This window comes from Neofelis nebulosa, chromosome 2 (assembly GCF_028018385.1).
Source record: "Neofelis nebulosa isolate mNeoNeb1 chromosome 2, mNeoNeb1.pri, whole genome shotgun sequence".
Lineage (NCBI taxonomy): Eukaryota > Metazoa > Chordata > Mammalia > Carnivora > Felidae > Neofelis > Neofelis nebulosa.
The window spans coordinates 19,306,841-19,320,278 of record NC_080783.1 but is presented as its reverse complement, the minus strand read 5'-3'; the positions used below and the strand labels follow the sequence as shown (position 1 = coordinate 19,320,278).

The 13,438-nt window shown below is 57.5% G+C and overlaps 1 protein-coding gene across 1 annotated transcript; it reads left to right on the top strand.

The window, feature by feature from the left end:
* The first annotated feature begins 357 nt into the window (after window positions 1-357).
* SLC11A1 (solute carrier family 11 member 1) lies at window positions 358-9,537 on the top strand. Its single transcript, XM_058705083.1, has 15 exons — window positions 358-509; window positions 1,077-1,210; window positions 2,075-2,197; window positions 2,540-2,659; window positions 3,396-3,502; window positions 3,884-3,954; window positions 4,291-4,358; window positions 4,501-4,656; window positions 5,596-5,754; window positions 6,804-6,893; window positions 7,017-7,136; window positions 7,566-7,715; window positions 8,208-8,281; window positions 8,705-8,858; window positions 9,008-9,537. The coding sequence occupies exons 1-15, from the start codon at window positions 503-505 to the stop codon at window positions 9,116-9,118; spliced, it is 1,644 nt and encodes a 547-aa protein (XP_058561066.1). The 5' UTR covers window positions 358-502; the 3' UTR covers window positions 9,119-9,537.
* The last annotated feature ends 3,901 nt before the right edge of the window (window positions 9,538-13,438 follow it).

The following is a 13,438-nucleotide window of genomic DNA, read 5'->3' as shown; positions in this document are numbered from 1 at the left end:
TCAAGGTCCTCTCCTCTGAGGCACTCAATGGGAAACAGAAGCCTGGGTGGTCATCAGGACTTTCGTGGCTGGGGACTCCAGACTGAAGAAAAGGGCCTGACTGCTTGTGTCTGGGCTGGGGGGTGGTTGGAGAAGGCAGTCCCGTGATCTGGATGTGAATGCCCATGTAGCAGGAAATGTCCTGAAATTAGAGCTAACTGGGGAGGCACAGAATTCAGGGCGCCTGGAAGGGGGCCAAAAGTGCTGTGGGCCTCGGGCCAGGAGGAGAACGAAAGTTCCTGCATTTTTGGCCTAGACTCTTCCGCCACAGCTGGCCACTTCTGCCTTTGGAACGTGTTTCACAATGCCTCCTGTGTGTGAGGACAGCCTAGATCAGCTGAGGATGGAGAGGAGGGCGTGGGCTTACATAGTGACATGCACTGGCACTCAGAGAGGAGGCATGAGCTGAGTATAGGCTCAGCATCCCATTCACGCGCGGAGAGTGCCTGCGCCTGCCGTCCTCATGACAGGTGAGTAGCCCCCTCTGGGATCAGAGGCTCCAAAGGGGGTTGGGAGTAGGGAGAGTCAGGGAGGCAAAGGAAGCCCCTTTGCATCCATCCCCCATGGATGTCCCGGTCTCCACCCAATTCCGGACCCCAGCCTGGGGTTGGGCTCTTCGCATCCCCACGGGCACAGCATCCCTTTTGTCTGTCCTTTGTGTGTTTGGAGTTCCTGGAGCTTACCTGGCAGACGGAGGAGGCAGGAGTGAGGGCAAGGGACATCCATATTAGCATCAGTATGCCCTCCTCAGAGCCCAGGGTCCTCCTCTGCATCTTCTGGGGCAAGAGAGATCTGGTTCGGGAACCAATGTGCTCACATGGAAGGAGAGTAATTCTGGAAGGTCTACTTCCCACGCATCTTCTGAAATGTTTGGTCGAGGGGTGGATGTGATGGACCCACGCTGGGAGTCACTGTTCACTGGGCCTCAATTACTCCACTTTGCCAGAAGGACGTAGGGAAGGAGGACACATGGCTTTAGCCCTGGGCCTCCAGAAAGAAGCCAATCACTCACCATGGCTCACTGGGGCCCTTTGCAGGTGACAGCAGCCCTCAAAGTCTAAGCAGGAGCAGCTATGGCTCCATCTCCAGCCCACCCAGCTCAGAGCCACAGAAAGAGCCTCTCAGAGCAACCTACCTGAGCGAGAAGATCCTCATCCCGGACACAGAACCGGTGGGAATGCTGGAAACTTCCTGGGGTCTTTCAGGATTGGCAGGATGCTATGGGATCCCACAGGCCGGGGCAAAGGGCTCTCCTCAAGACTGTGGGAAGCCCCTTCTAGCTCTGAGCATCAGTGATTGACAGTGGATACTGTACCCTTTCTGTTTCTGTCCTTAGCTCTTAGCCGGGGGCTGGGGGGCAGGGGATCATTTTATTGTGTGTAAAAATTACCAAGCGGCTTTCTGAATGAATCCCAGCTTTTATGGAGAGAAAGGGGCTACGGTGAGTTCAGGTTGGAGCCTTGAGCGTTTGTTGCAGTACTTAAAGGAAAGGACCCAGAGGAGGGCATGTGGGGAAGTGAAGGAGGCTCGAGGCTATCTTCTGGGATGCTGTCACCTCGCATTTCCAGAATCTTTAGCAGATTCTCAGGCTGCCAGGCCAAGCCCAGGCTGCCAGGCCAAGCCTCCTAGGGGTGGGGAGACCCTAGGCTCAGTGGACAACAGAGAGGAGGGACCATGGTTTGAGGAGGACTGGGGAACGAGCAACAAGACCCGGCAGGCTTGGCCCGAGGAAAGAACCCCCTTTGGGCTCTGAGGATCTGCTGAGTCAGGGCGAGCATGAGGCAGGCTGTTGAGGCGCCTGTGGGTTGCCGAATCTGACTGATGCAGAAAGTAAATCCACCATGACTCAGTAAATCCTGCTGCTTCCTCCCACCCCCACGCCCTCCACTAACCCCTAGGGTGGCAGATCCAGCAATGGGGGAGTGGTGGGCAGGGCTGGCCAGCGCGGGCTGATGAACCCAGAGGGGTTCAGCTGGGGGCTGGCCAAGGTCAGGAGCTACCACCCAAGACCTCGTCACTTCACTCCCACCCGCAGGGCACATTCAGCCTGAGGAAGCTGTGGGCCTTCACGGGGCCTGGCTTCCTCATGAGCATCGCTTTCCTGGACCCGGGAAACATCGAGTCAGATCTTCAGGCTGGTGCCGTGGCTGGATTCAAAGTGATTGAGTCGGGGCACCACGGGGAGGAGGGGTGACCAAGCTAAGTGGGAGGAGACCCCCCCAGCTTGCCACATCTCCCCAGAGTGGCCTACATGACTGGTGTTTGGGGGAGCGGGTATTACGTTCAAATGGGCCAGAGAAGGGTCCCCAGGGAAGCCCTGCCAGAATGGGGGGTTATGGGGGGGGGGGTGTTGGTCTTCTCACTTCACCTCCTTCACTCTGTCCCCAAGGAGCGTCCTTGGTTAGAGGGTACCAGCAGTCTGGACTTGTCAGACTAACCCCCCCCCCCCCACCCCCAGACACACACACCAGGCTGAAAGCCTCTCCCTTCCTTCTCTCAGCTGCTCTGGGTGCTGCTGTGGGCCACGGTGTTGGGCTTGCTCTGCCAACGGCTTGCTGCCCGACTGGGTGTGGTGACAGGCAAGGACTTGGGCGAGGTCTGCCATCTCTACTACCATAAGGTGAGCCTGGTGGGCCTGGACAGGGAGCATCCACAGATCCCAAACCCCAAACAGCCATTTACAGCTTCTGTGATCAAGTAAATAAATCATCTCAAGTCGGGCATCACAAGCCCATTTGATAGATGAGAAGACTGAGGCTCGAACGAATAGTACCCAGACTAAGAGGGCTGTTAGACATCATCTGCTCATTTTACAGGAGAGGAAATTGAAACCTGGGGAAGTGACCTGCCCAGGGTGCAAAATAGGTAGGCATTGGCTTGGGATGGTCACCGGCTGGGGTAGACACTGGGGACTTGGTCGTTGTCGGTGTCCAAGCAGGAAAACAGAGACCTGGCCGTGAGGTCTTTCAAAGGTATTCAATGCAGAGGTGTGGTCACAAAGGTGATGGGAGGACTGAAGGAACAAGGGAAGGGGGTGTTCATCCAAGATCAGGAAGCTGCTGGGCAGCAGCCCAAGAGCCATCATTTGCTGCCTTCAGGAAGCTTGGCCGCTACTGTCAAAACAGCCACCAACGCTGCTGGAGCCCAGGAAGCCTGGTGCCCTTGATGATGCCAGAAACACCACTAGAAGTAGGGGGAAAGAGTGATCCCTCCCTGCCTTTTAATCTCCCTTAACTGGAGGCCAGCTGGCAAGGCCGACAAACATAGTTTGTGCCGGGTATGGAAAGGTCCGGGACATCAACAAATAACAACAATATCTGGCCCAGCCTTGATGCAGTGCTCCCTCCTCCCCCCAGGCGCCCCGCACTCTCCTCTGGCTGACCATCGAGCTAGCCATCGTGGGCTCGGACATGCAGGAGGTCATCGGCACGGCTATCGCATTCAATCTGCTGTCAGCTGGACGGTACTGCCACCAGGGGCCCCAGCTCTTCAGTCCAGCGCTGGGGACTTGTGCTCCTTCTTCCCCAGGCCTCGCCCTTCCCCCCATCCCCCTCACCCCCAGTCCCCTCTGACTTTAGAGCTGTTGCTCAATTTGCCCGATGGGGAACAGGGACCCAGAAACGTAAAGCGATGTCAGTCACCACGCAGACTTCAGGACTGCAGCCCCGAGCTCCCTGCCATGCTGGTCCCCCACCAGTGCCTAGTGCCATTTTCCCACCTCCAGCACACTCCCACCCCCCTCTGCCTTAGCTGCCTGGGGCCACTTGGGTCCCCGCTCCCAGGAGTCCAGATTCTACAGTGTCCTGCCCTGAGGCTGGGCTGACCCCGGCCACTCTGGTTTCAGAATCCCACTCTGGGGTGGCGTCCTCATCACCATCGTGGACACTTTCTTCTTCCTCTTCCTTGACAACTACGGTGGGTGTGCCCCTCAATCTCCCAAGGGACTGGGTTGGGGGAACAAGTGAATGAAGAAACCAAGCTCCGCTGTACTGAGAGAAGGGCTCCCAGCTCCCTCACTCTGGCTGTGTGGCCCTGAGCAAGTTACTGAGACTTCTGTTTCTTCGCCTATAACGCGGGGACGATAATAGCTCAGACCTCACCGGCTGTGGTGAGAACTCACTGAGGCAATATACGTTAAGCACTTGGCACAGTGCCTGAAACTTGCTCAAGATAGTAGCCATTAATAATTGCTTCTGTTACAATTTTTGTCATTTTTCTCGCTCTTGTTGTTCCCCTTTGCTTTCCCCCTAGGGTTGCGCAAGCTGGAAGCCTTTTTTGGATTCCTTATTACAGTTATGGCCTTGACCTTCGGCTATGAGGTGGGAAGCCAAAGCCTCCATACCCTCCACCAAGGCCGTTCCTCCGGGCTCCTCGAGGAGCCCCCTATCGGCCAGGGTCAGGGTGGATGGTGGGAATGGCTGCACGTGGCGTGGCCTGGCCTAAGGAGGCTCCTCCCCACAGTACGTGGTGGCCCGTCCAGCCCAGGTAGCGCTCCTCCGGGACCTGCTCCTGCCCTCGTGCTCCGGCTGCGGCAGTCCTGAGCTGCTGCAGGCCGTGGGCATCGTTGGGGCCATCATCATGCCCCACAACATCTACCTGCACTCGGCCCTAGTCAAGGTGAGCTGAGGGAAGGGGAGGGATGTCTGCTCCCTTCAGCCACGCTCCGGTGGCCTCCAAACTTGGAGCCCCGCCCCTTTGGCTCCTGCCTTCCGGATTCAGGCGGGAAGGGAATCATTCTCTATGTATTCAGTATGTAGTAATAGAGCATCTACTATGCGTGGGAAAAGGGGGTCAATGATGAAAAGGCAGACAAGCCATCTGCCTTTCTAGGGCTTGCATTTCTAGTCGGGGCGGGGGTGGGGGGGGACAGATCATGAGCAAGTAAACAGATAAAGGAAAGAATTACGGGGGCCCTGGGTGGCTCGGTCCGTTAAAAGTCTGACTCTTGATCTCCGATGGGGTCGTGATGTCACGGTTTGTGAATTCCGGCCCCACCTCCGGCTCTGTCCTGACAGACCCGAGCCTGCTTGGGATTCTCTCTCCCTGTCCCTTGGCCTCCCTACCCTGCCCCCCCACTTGTGGGCTTGCTCTCTCTCTCTCTCTCTCTCTCTCTCTGTCTCTCTGAAAAAAAGAAAAAGAATTTAAAACTAAAAAATTTAAGAATTAAAAAAAAGAAAATTATGGATTGTGAAAGGTGCTTTGAAGGAAACAAAACAGAGAAGTATGGCAGAGAAAGACTAAAGGGGGCTCCTTTAGAAAAGGTAGTCGGGAAAGGCCTTGCTAAGGAGGTAATCTTTGAGACTTGAAGGATGGGAAGGAGGATCAGAGGAGAAGATATTCCAAGCAGAGGGAATGGTAAGTGCAAAGGCCCTGAGGCAGAAATTAACTGGGCATGCAGGAAGGGTGTCAGCTGATCAAGGCCATGACCAAACTGCCATGGAGAGGGCTTTAGAAAGAACTGGGGTTTGGAGGGAATATCAGTAGACGTGTGAGGGTGGAGAATGTCGGGGTAGCTCTGAGGAAATTTGGCTTTTCTTTCCCCTCTGACCTTTGCAGTCTAGAGAGATAGACCGGTCTCGCCGGGCAGACATCCGAGAGGCCAACATGTACTTCCTGATTGAGGCCACCATCGCCCTGTCTGTCTCCTTCTTCATCAATCTCTTTGTTGTGGCAGTCTTTGGACAGGCCTTCTACCAGCAAACAAACCAGGCTGCGGTGAGAGACACCTCCCCACACAGCCAGGGCAGGCCCCCCCCCACACAAGCCCTGCAGGCTTTGCTGGGGACTCCAGGCAATGCATCTAAGCCCCTGAGTGTCTGTCTGCACTTCCAGCACTGGTAGGGGAGGAAGTCTGCGATCTGGCCTTTGGCTGAGACCCCTTCCCCACTCTGCTGGAGAGTCACAGCTCTCCCCTGCCCAGGGGCAGGGCTCTTAGAGAGTCAGACCCACCCCAGGGCCTGCAAGGCACGGACAATCAAAGGAGGAGACTGGGAGGGTGGAGCTGAGTCTTAGAGGACCCCGCATCCCAGGTGCTCCCCAAAGGATGGACAGGATTTGTCCAGCAAACTGCAGGCAGGGCATTCTGGGAGTAGGCGCCTGCCTGAGCATGAGCAGGGAGTTGGGAATTCTTCTCTGAGTCCTCTCTCTTGACAATCTTTATTCATTCAGCAAATAGTTACTGAGGATTTGTTATGTTATCAGGCAGTGCCTAGACACTGGGGGGTAGAGCAGTCAATGATACAAAGCTCCTCCCTGGCTCTCTGGGGTTTGGGACCTGTGCCTGTCTCCTCTCTGAGTGGGTCTCTCTCACGTGGCTCTAACAGCTGCTAGCCAGCGGTGGGGTGCTTACTGAAGGCTGAGCACTGCAGGGGACGACTGACCAAGTCTCCTGGGATTTGGGCACGGCCACTGCCTTGCTATGTGGCCTTGAAGGCCAGGCCAGCCTCAGAGTTGTGGGAAGTGGGTCCCGTGTAAGGGAGAGGGGACCGTGGAGCAGCTGGACTCACTGCCAGCCAATTGTCTCTTTGTGGTAATGCCATTCCCTACAAATGCAACAGAACCCTGGAAACTGGGTTCCCGTGTGAATTCTTCTCAATTTTAGATGTCGGCAACAAATTCACATTAAAGAGAAAAAACATCTGTTAAGCAAAATATATCTGGCCGGATTCGGCCTGCGGGTCACCAGTTTTCAACCCCTGGTCAAGACCTGGCAGTCTGATTTTCTGAAACTTCCCATCTCCCTCCTACTGTCCCGGTGCCCACAGTTCGACGTCTGTGCCAACAGCAGCCTCCACGACTACGCCAAGATCTTCCCCAAAAACAACCTTACAGTGGAGGTGGACATTTACCAAGGAGTAAGCGACAGGCGGGGGCGGGCATGGAATGTAAGGATCCCGCAGGCTTCGTCGCCACGCCCACCAGGGGGCGGAGCCTGCTCCGGGGCGGTACCACGGCTCTAACCACACCCCTCCCTGCAGGGCGTGATCCTGGGCTGTCTCTTCGGCCCGGCTGCTCTCTACATCTGGGCGGTGGGCCTCCTAGCGGCCGGACAGAGCTCCACCATGACCGGCACCTACGCGGGACAGTTTGTGATGGAGGTGGTGGGGCCTGGGGAGCAGGCCGGGAGTCCCAGGGGTCCGAGGTCAACAGGCACACCACGTGGGCTCGGATACCAGCCTCACTGATCCTTAAAGCAGCCCAGAGGTCACTATTATAAGCCCCGCTTTACAGATGAGAAAACTGAAATGCGGAGAGGTGAAACGACTGGCTCAAGGCAGCAGACCCAAAACTAGTAGACGCCTCCTCCCCAAAAGTTTAGTCTTAAGCATTAACCCGGGGGGGGGGGGACCCCCCTATTTCTCCTCATCCATTCTCTCCACCAACTAGGGTCAGAGCCTCCCCCATTTCAGAGATGGAAAAACAGAGCGTTCCCCCTGATGCCTGATGGGCTGAGGGACGACAGAGGATCCCTCCCTTGGAATCCCTAGTCCTGCACCCACCACCAAAATGCCCACTCCACACCCCAGGGCTTCCTGAAGCTGCGCTGGTCACGCTTTGCCCGCGTGCTCCTCACTCGCTCCTGCGCCATCCTGCCCACCGTGCTCGTGGCAGTCTTCAGGGACTTGAAAGACCTGTCAGGGCTCAACGACCTGCTTAATGTGCTGCAGAGCCTGCTGGTGAGCCCGTGGTCCCTAGCCACCCCCCACCCCCACCCCCCTGCAGAGCTAAAGAGGAACCGCAGCAATCCTTCAGAGGGACCCTTCACACACACCCTCCCTCCCAGTCCCCCAGCGCCTTCCCACTATTCCAAACACACGTTTGCTTGTAAGGCTCACATAATCCCCATAGACATCCCAGGGCTAGGAACCACCATTGTCCTGTGGGAGAATGTCTGTTGTGCAGATTGGAAAACGAATGTACACAGTTAAGTGATCAGTGGCAGAGTTAAGATGCAAACTCAGGCAGCCTGGGACCAGATGTTTCTCCTGCTTTGGAGCCTCACAACTCTGGAACGCTCAGAGGTGGAGAAACCTCTGAGTGATTATGGATTAGGAGACTTGTCCAAGGGCACACAGACAGAGGACGAATGGAGCCCTGCTCCACTCCTCCCTTCCTTACTGTATTCTGAGGGCCACGATCCTCAGCCCCATCCTCCTGCTTCTCCCCAGCTTCCCTTTGCTGTGCTGCCTATCCTTACATTCACCAGTATGCCAGCCCTCATGCAGGAGTTTGCCAACGGCCGGTGAGTACTCCCCACCCCAAACACCATGCTTGCAATTCTGCATTTGATCCTCACAACCACCTTGAAGTGGGAATTACCATTATCCATAAGCTCATACAGGTTAAGGAAGCTGTGCAGGCTCACACAGCTAGCAAGTGTAGGGCAATAGGGCTGGAATCTGGAATCTGGGGTCGGGGGCTGCTTCTAGACCCTGAGCTCCTCACTCTCACCTCAGACTCTGCTCTTGCCAGATCCTGCCAGTGTGGAGCCTGGAGGGCCCAGGAGACAGTAGTGGGCAAGGGGTCTGCTCCAGGCCCCACAGCCCAGAGAAAGTGGCTTTGTGTATCCCCTCACTCTCCCCACCCCAGCTCCAGGCTGGCTTTGGGCAGTGGAGACAAGGAGGAGGAGATGGGACCAGGCCTGAGCTTCCCTCCCTTCCCCCAGGCTGAGCAAGGCCATCACATCCTCCATCATGGCGCTGATCTGTGCCATCAACCTCTACTTCGTGATCATCTACCTGCCCAGCCTCCCCCACCCTGCCTACTTCGTCCTTGTAGCCCTGCTGGCTGCGGTTTACCTGGGCCTCACCACCTACCTGGTACTGTAGGGCCAGAGGGTGCCTTGGGGATGGGGGAGGCGAAGAAAGGGGGCAACAGATGGAAGGCATTGGGGGAAGGGGATGCACAGGGAGGGGAGGCTTCCCAGAGGTCTTGTTCTTTCCCAGACTCATGGTCTCCCTTCCTCCAGGTCTGGACCTGTTTCCTTGCCCAAGGAGTCACCGTTCTGGCCCACAGCTCCCATCAACACTTCTTGTATGGGCTTCCTGAAGAGGAGGAGAAGGAGAGGATCTCTGGATGATCTCCCACACAGGGCCTGGCTTGGGAGTGGAATGAGTGGGGCAGACTGGCCTGCCCGGGTGTGTGTGTGTGTGTGGAGGCAACAAGATGGAGTGGGAGTTTTGGAGGCAGGCCAACCAGGCTTCCGTAGAGACTTGCTGTTTCCCAGCTTGGACAAGTGATTAATCTCCAGTCTCAGTGTTCTCATCTGTAGAATGAGGACAACGCCAACGTGTGATGGATGTAAAGCACTTTAACACAATGCCTGGCACGTGGGACTTAATAATAATAGTAACTCCAAAAATATTTATTGTGGGCCTATAGGAGTGACCTGACAAACGGACCCATTTGGGAGCGGAACACAGGCATCAAACTGGCAGTTACGATGGTCTGATTAGCTTGATGAATGCTCAATAAATGCTAGTCTACTTCTCATCCAAAGGCACAGGAAAGTAGAAACAGGGAAAGGACAAAATCCTTGGACCAGTAGAAGAGTCCTCCCCGGCCCCCCTCCCATTCGAATATCAGTTCCTAGAGTAGCTTCAAACTAACCCACTTTCCAGGCAGTAAAACCAAGGCGCAGACTTCTCCTCTTCAGGCGCCAGGTCATGGAACCCAAGAGTCGTGCCTCCGAGGCCCAATTCATTTGCCATTTCCCCAGGGGACTGGGCGGCCGGGACTCCCACGCCACGCACTTAACGCTCCCTGGGTGCTGACTCCCAGCTCCCCCTAGGGGCAGGGACGGTCCCGAGCGCCCTCACTCCCTCCCCGCCAAAGAGCAGGAGGCAAGCGCTCGGACCTCGCGCCCCGGGGCTTCGGAAGGTGGGGGGGCGGAGGGTGGAGGGGAGCTGTGTGGGCGGGGAACCCCCTTGGCCGCTGGGAGCCGCCCGGCACCCCTTCGCCCGGTGCAAGGGTTGCACTTTACAGACGCTCCCTGGGCTGTTTCTAGGCTCCCCCAAGTCCCTCCTCCGGCCTCGTCGGGTCCCACGGACCACTGCCCTGGAGCTGCGGAGAGAGGTGACCAGAAGGGGCCCCCAGGCCTTTGCCCTGGGGTGAGCCTGGAGCGGGCTTTGTGCCTGGAAGCATCCTCGATTGCCTAGGGATCCGGCGGGGCAAGCTCCGCACTCAGGTTGAGGCGCTTGTTTATGAGAAGAATTTCCTCTTTCTTAAAAGGGCAACGATGCGAGTGGGGCCCTTAAGGAGTGACGGGATGGGACAGGTCTGGCCCAATCAGAGAAACGGTGGGAGAGGGTACCTGAGCTAGAAGGCCGCTGAATCCCTCTCTGGGCTTGGTCCTGGAGAAGATGGGACCCGGACTAGCGGAAGAGGAGGGTGGATGGGGGCAAGATAATGGAGAAAGGCGTTTCATACTCTTCATACTTCCATACTCCTGCCCAGCGTCCTGGAACTGTCCCCAGCTATACCTCTGCACACACTCTCCAGTCAATTCACTAGGTATTAATTGGGTGTCATCCCTGCGCTAGACATGGGGGAGGGAAGCAAAGTCCCGAATTAAAGATGTCAGCCCTCCAAGAGTTCACACTCCAGTAGGGGGAGACAGCTAGGTAGATGATAACAAACCACTGGGGAGGGGGGGGGGGGAACCAAGTGCGTGTCAGGCGCACCTGCAAAAGACAAAAAGGAGAGGCAAGGGCCAGAGAAGGTAACTCCTGGACAGGATTTATAAAGTTGAATGGGGGGGGGGGGGACAGCCAAGGAAAAATGAACTTGCCAGGAGCGAGGACAGGTGTGTGCAACCTTGTGGGGTGGGGTGTTCTTGGATCTTGTGGAGCAGGCCGGGGGTGGGGGGCGCTCCAGAAAAATGAGCAAGCTGGTCACCTGCATACTTACACCTGGCATTGACAACTTGGGGGCAAGGAAAGCAGGAAGGGGAGGAAACCAAAGGGTCAGCTACAGGGCTACCCTGGGCCTGAGCAAGGTGTTAGCAATGAGGTCAGGCCAAGGTCAGTCATTTCTGGGCAGGGAGGTTCCTACAAAGGGCTTCCCTCCACCCCTATAGTAGCTTTGGTCTTCCTAGGGGGAAGGAGGGGATGTTTCCTCAGCCCCTCAGGTGGGAAGGACCTGCGGTGGGCACCCTGCCTTTCTACACGGACCCCCTACTTCACTTGCCTGGGTTGGGCTCTTACCAACCCCATTTGGCAGTTGAAGAAGCCGAGGTGCTGAATAGAGAGGTCACTTGCCCACAGCTGCCAGAGAGAAACCCAGCTGAGTCCTGGTGTTTCTGGACCCACAGCACCTATGATCTGATTTCCTCCTGGGGTGCAAGGAGAAAAATAAATTGGGGATAAGATGACCTCCCGCTGCTGGGGCAGTGCAGTTAAGGGATAGCAGCTGGGTGTGACACACACACACACAAGGGAGGAAACCCAAAGAACCCACCAGACCCTGCACAATACTTCCACAGGCTCCTCTGTCCCCACAGATCCCCAAGACCCTGCGCTGCTGCAGGGGGCCTCCACCCCTCCCTGGGGGGGGGGGGGGGAGAAGGAGCCTGGCACTGCATCAGAGCCTGGGAAGGTCTCCCAGGGGAAGAGGCCTTGGCTGGGGCTAGTGTTAGGGATGGGAGGTGAGGGGAACAGGGACGGCGGTGGGCAGCGACCCTGCCCGGTGCCCCACCCCTTTCTTCAGCCACTCTGACTCTCAAGAGTTCAGCCGGCCAGCTTCCAGCCTTCAGAGAGGGAGAAACGAAAGGACAGGAAGGCGAGCCGCCCTGCTCAGGCCAGGGGGTCACTCAGTCCTCCACCACACATTTCCTTTTGGGGTCAGTGCAAGCCGGGATCCGGAGACGAAAGCTGACATCCAGACCCGGGGCTCAGCCGAAGGGGAGGGGTCTCCGCTCGGTGGCCAGGATCCCACCTCTACCCTCGCTGGAAGGCTGGGTCTGGTCGCTTCACTTCTCGGAGCTCAATGTCCTTATCTGTAAAGTGGGAGAGGAAGAGGGTCGTTCTGAGGAGTGAGCGAGACTAAGGGGCGCAGCCAGAGCAGGACGAAGCGCTAGCTACACGTTGGCTATTAGTATTAAATGCAACGATGGCGGCGGTGTGGGCGGCGAAAGGGAAGGAGGGGGGCCGTGGGGTCCAGCCCGGGACAGGGTGGTGGTGGTGGTGGTAGAGGTCGTGGTGGAGGGAGTCCCAGCCCGGGGCCACCTCCTGTCTCCCCTGGCGCGGGGCACACAGCTGGCGCGCCTCCGGGCCGGCGCCGCTCTACTGCCCGGCCTCCCCGGCGCGGGGCCTCTCCCCTCCCCGCTTCCCCCCTCCAACCTACCCCGCCCTGGGCCTGGAGGACGTGCGCCGTGCTCGCACCACGCGGCTGGACGGGACAGGACGCGCCCGCTCCGCCCCGCCACCGAGGCCCGCGGGGGAAGGAAGTGCTGAGGCGTGTTTGTCAAGGCTTGGCGTTATTATTATTTTTAAAATAGTGAACGCAAAATAGCAAGGACGAATGGAAAGAACTTCATAAACAGGAAACACACACACACACACACACACACACACACACACACACACCCGTAGACCTCACAGCGCAGAACACGGGAGTTTCCCTCGTGAAGAATCCGCGAGGAAACGCGGCTCCCGGCCAGCTGGTGTCTCTGTACACCCCAAATGAAACGGGTGTTTACAATCGTCCAGTTGGTGTCTGTGGACTCCCACGGTCAGAAGTTTGGCCCGCAGGGATTGAGCGCCCACTGTGTCCGGGCACCGCGTGAGCCCCCCCGCCCCAATAATCACAGAGTGGCCGGCGTGGAGAGTAGAGGAAGGGTCTAGGAAGGCCTCTTGGAGAAGGTGGCATTTCATTGAGGTCAGTGGGATTTGGCTCCAAGAAGGAGCTGGAAACTCTTCCAGGCAGAGGGAGCAGCGCAGTCGAGAGCCCTGAGGCACTTGGTGCCCTGCCGAGGGCACCAGATGGGGCTACCGGGCGAGATCGGCAGGGGGCATTCTGGGGCTGGGAGTAGTAATTTTCACGCCCTACGGATCCGGATACCTGGCCTGCAACTGCGATGAGTGTTGACAGTCACAGTCCGGTCAAGAGCACAATTCTACGGATGTACACAGCCGTTTGGAGCTGAGAGAGAGCCTTCACTCGCTCAGAACTTTACCGCGAGGGGGCCCCCGCAACCACTGAAGACCCATTTTGCAGACCAGATAGCGTTATTCCCGTTTCCCAGATGAGGAAATCAAGAAGCGGCTAGCGTCTGGCCCTCGAAAAGCGCCGAGGTGGAGCCGCGCCGCCCTCAGGCACTCCCCGGCGTGGGCGCTCGGGGCGGGTGGGGCGGGTGGGGCGGGCCCTGGCCCGGGGCGCTCGGCTGTCTGGAACAGTGGGC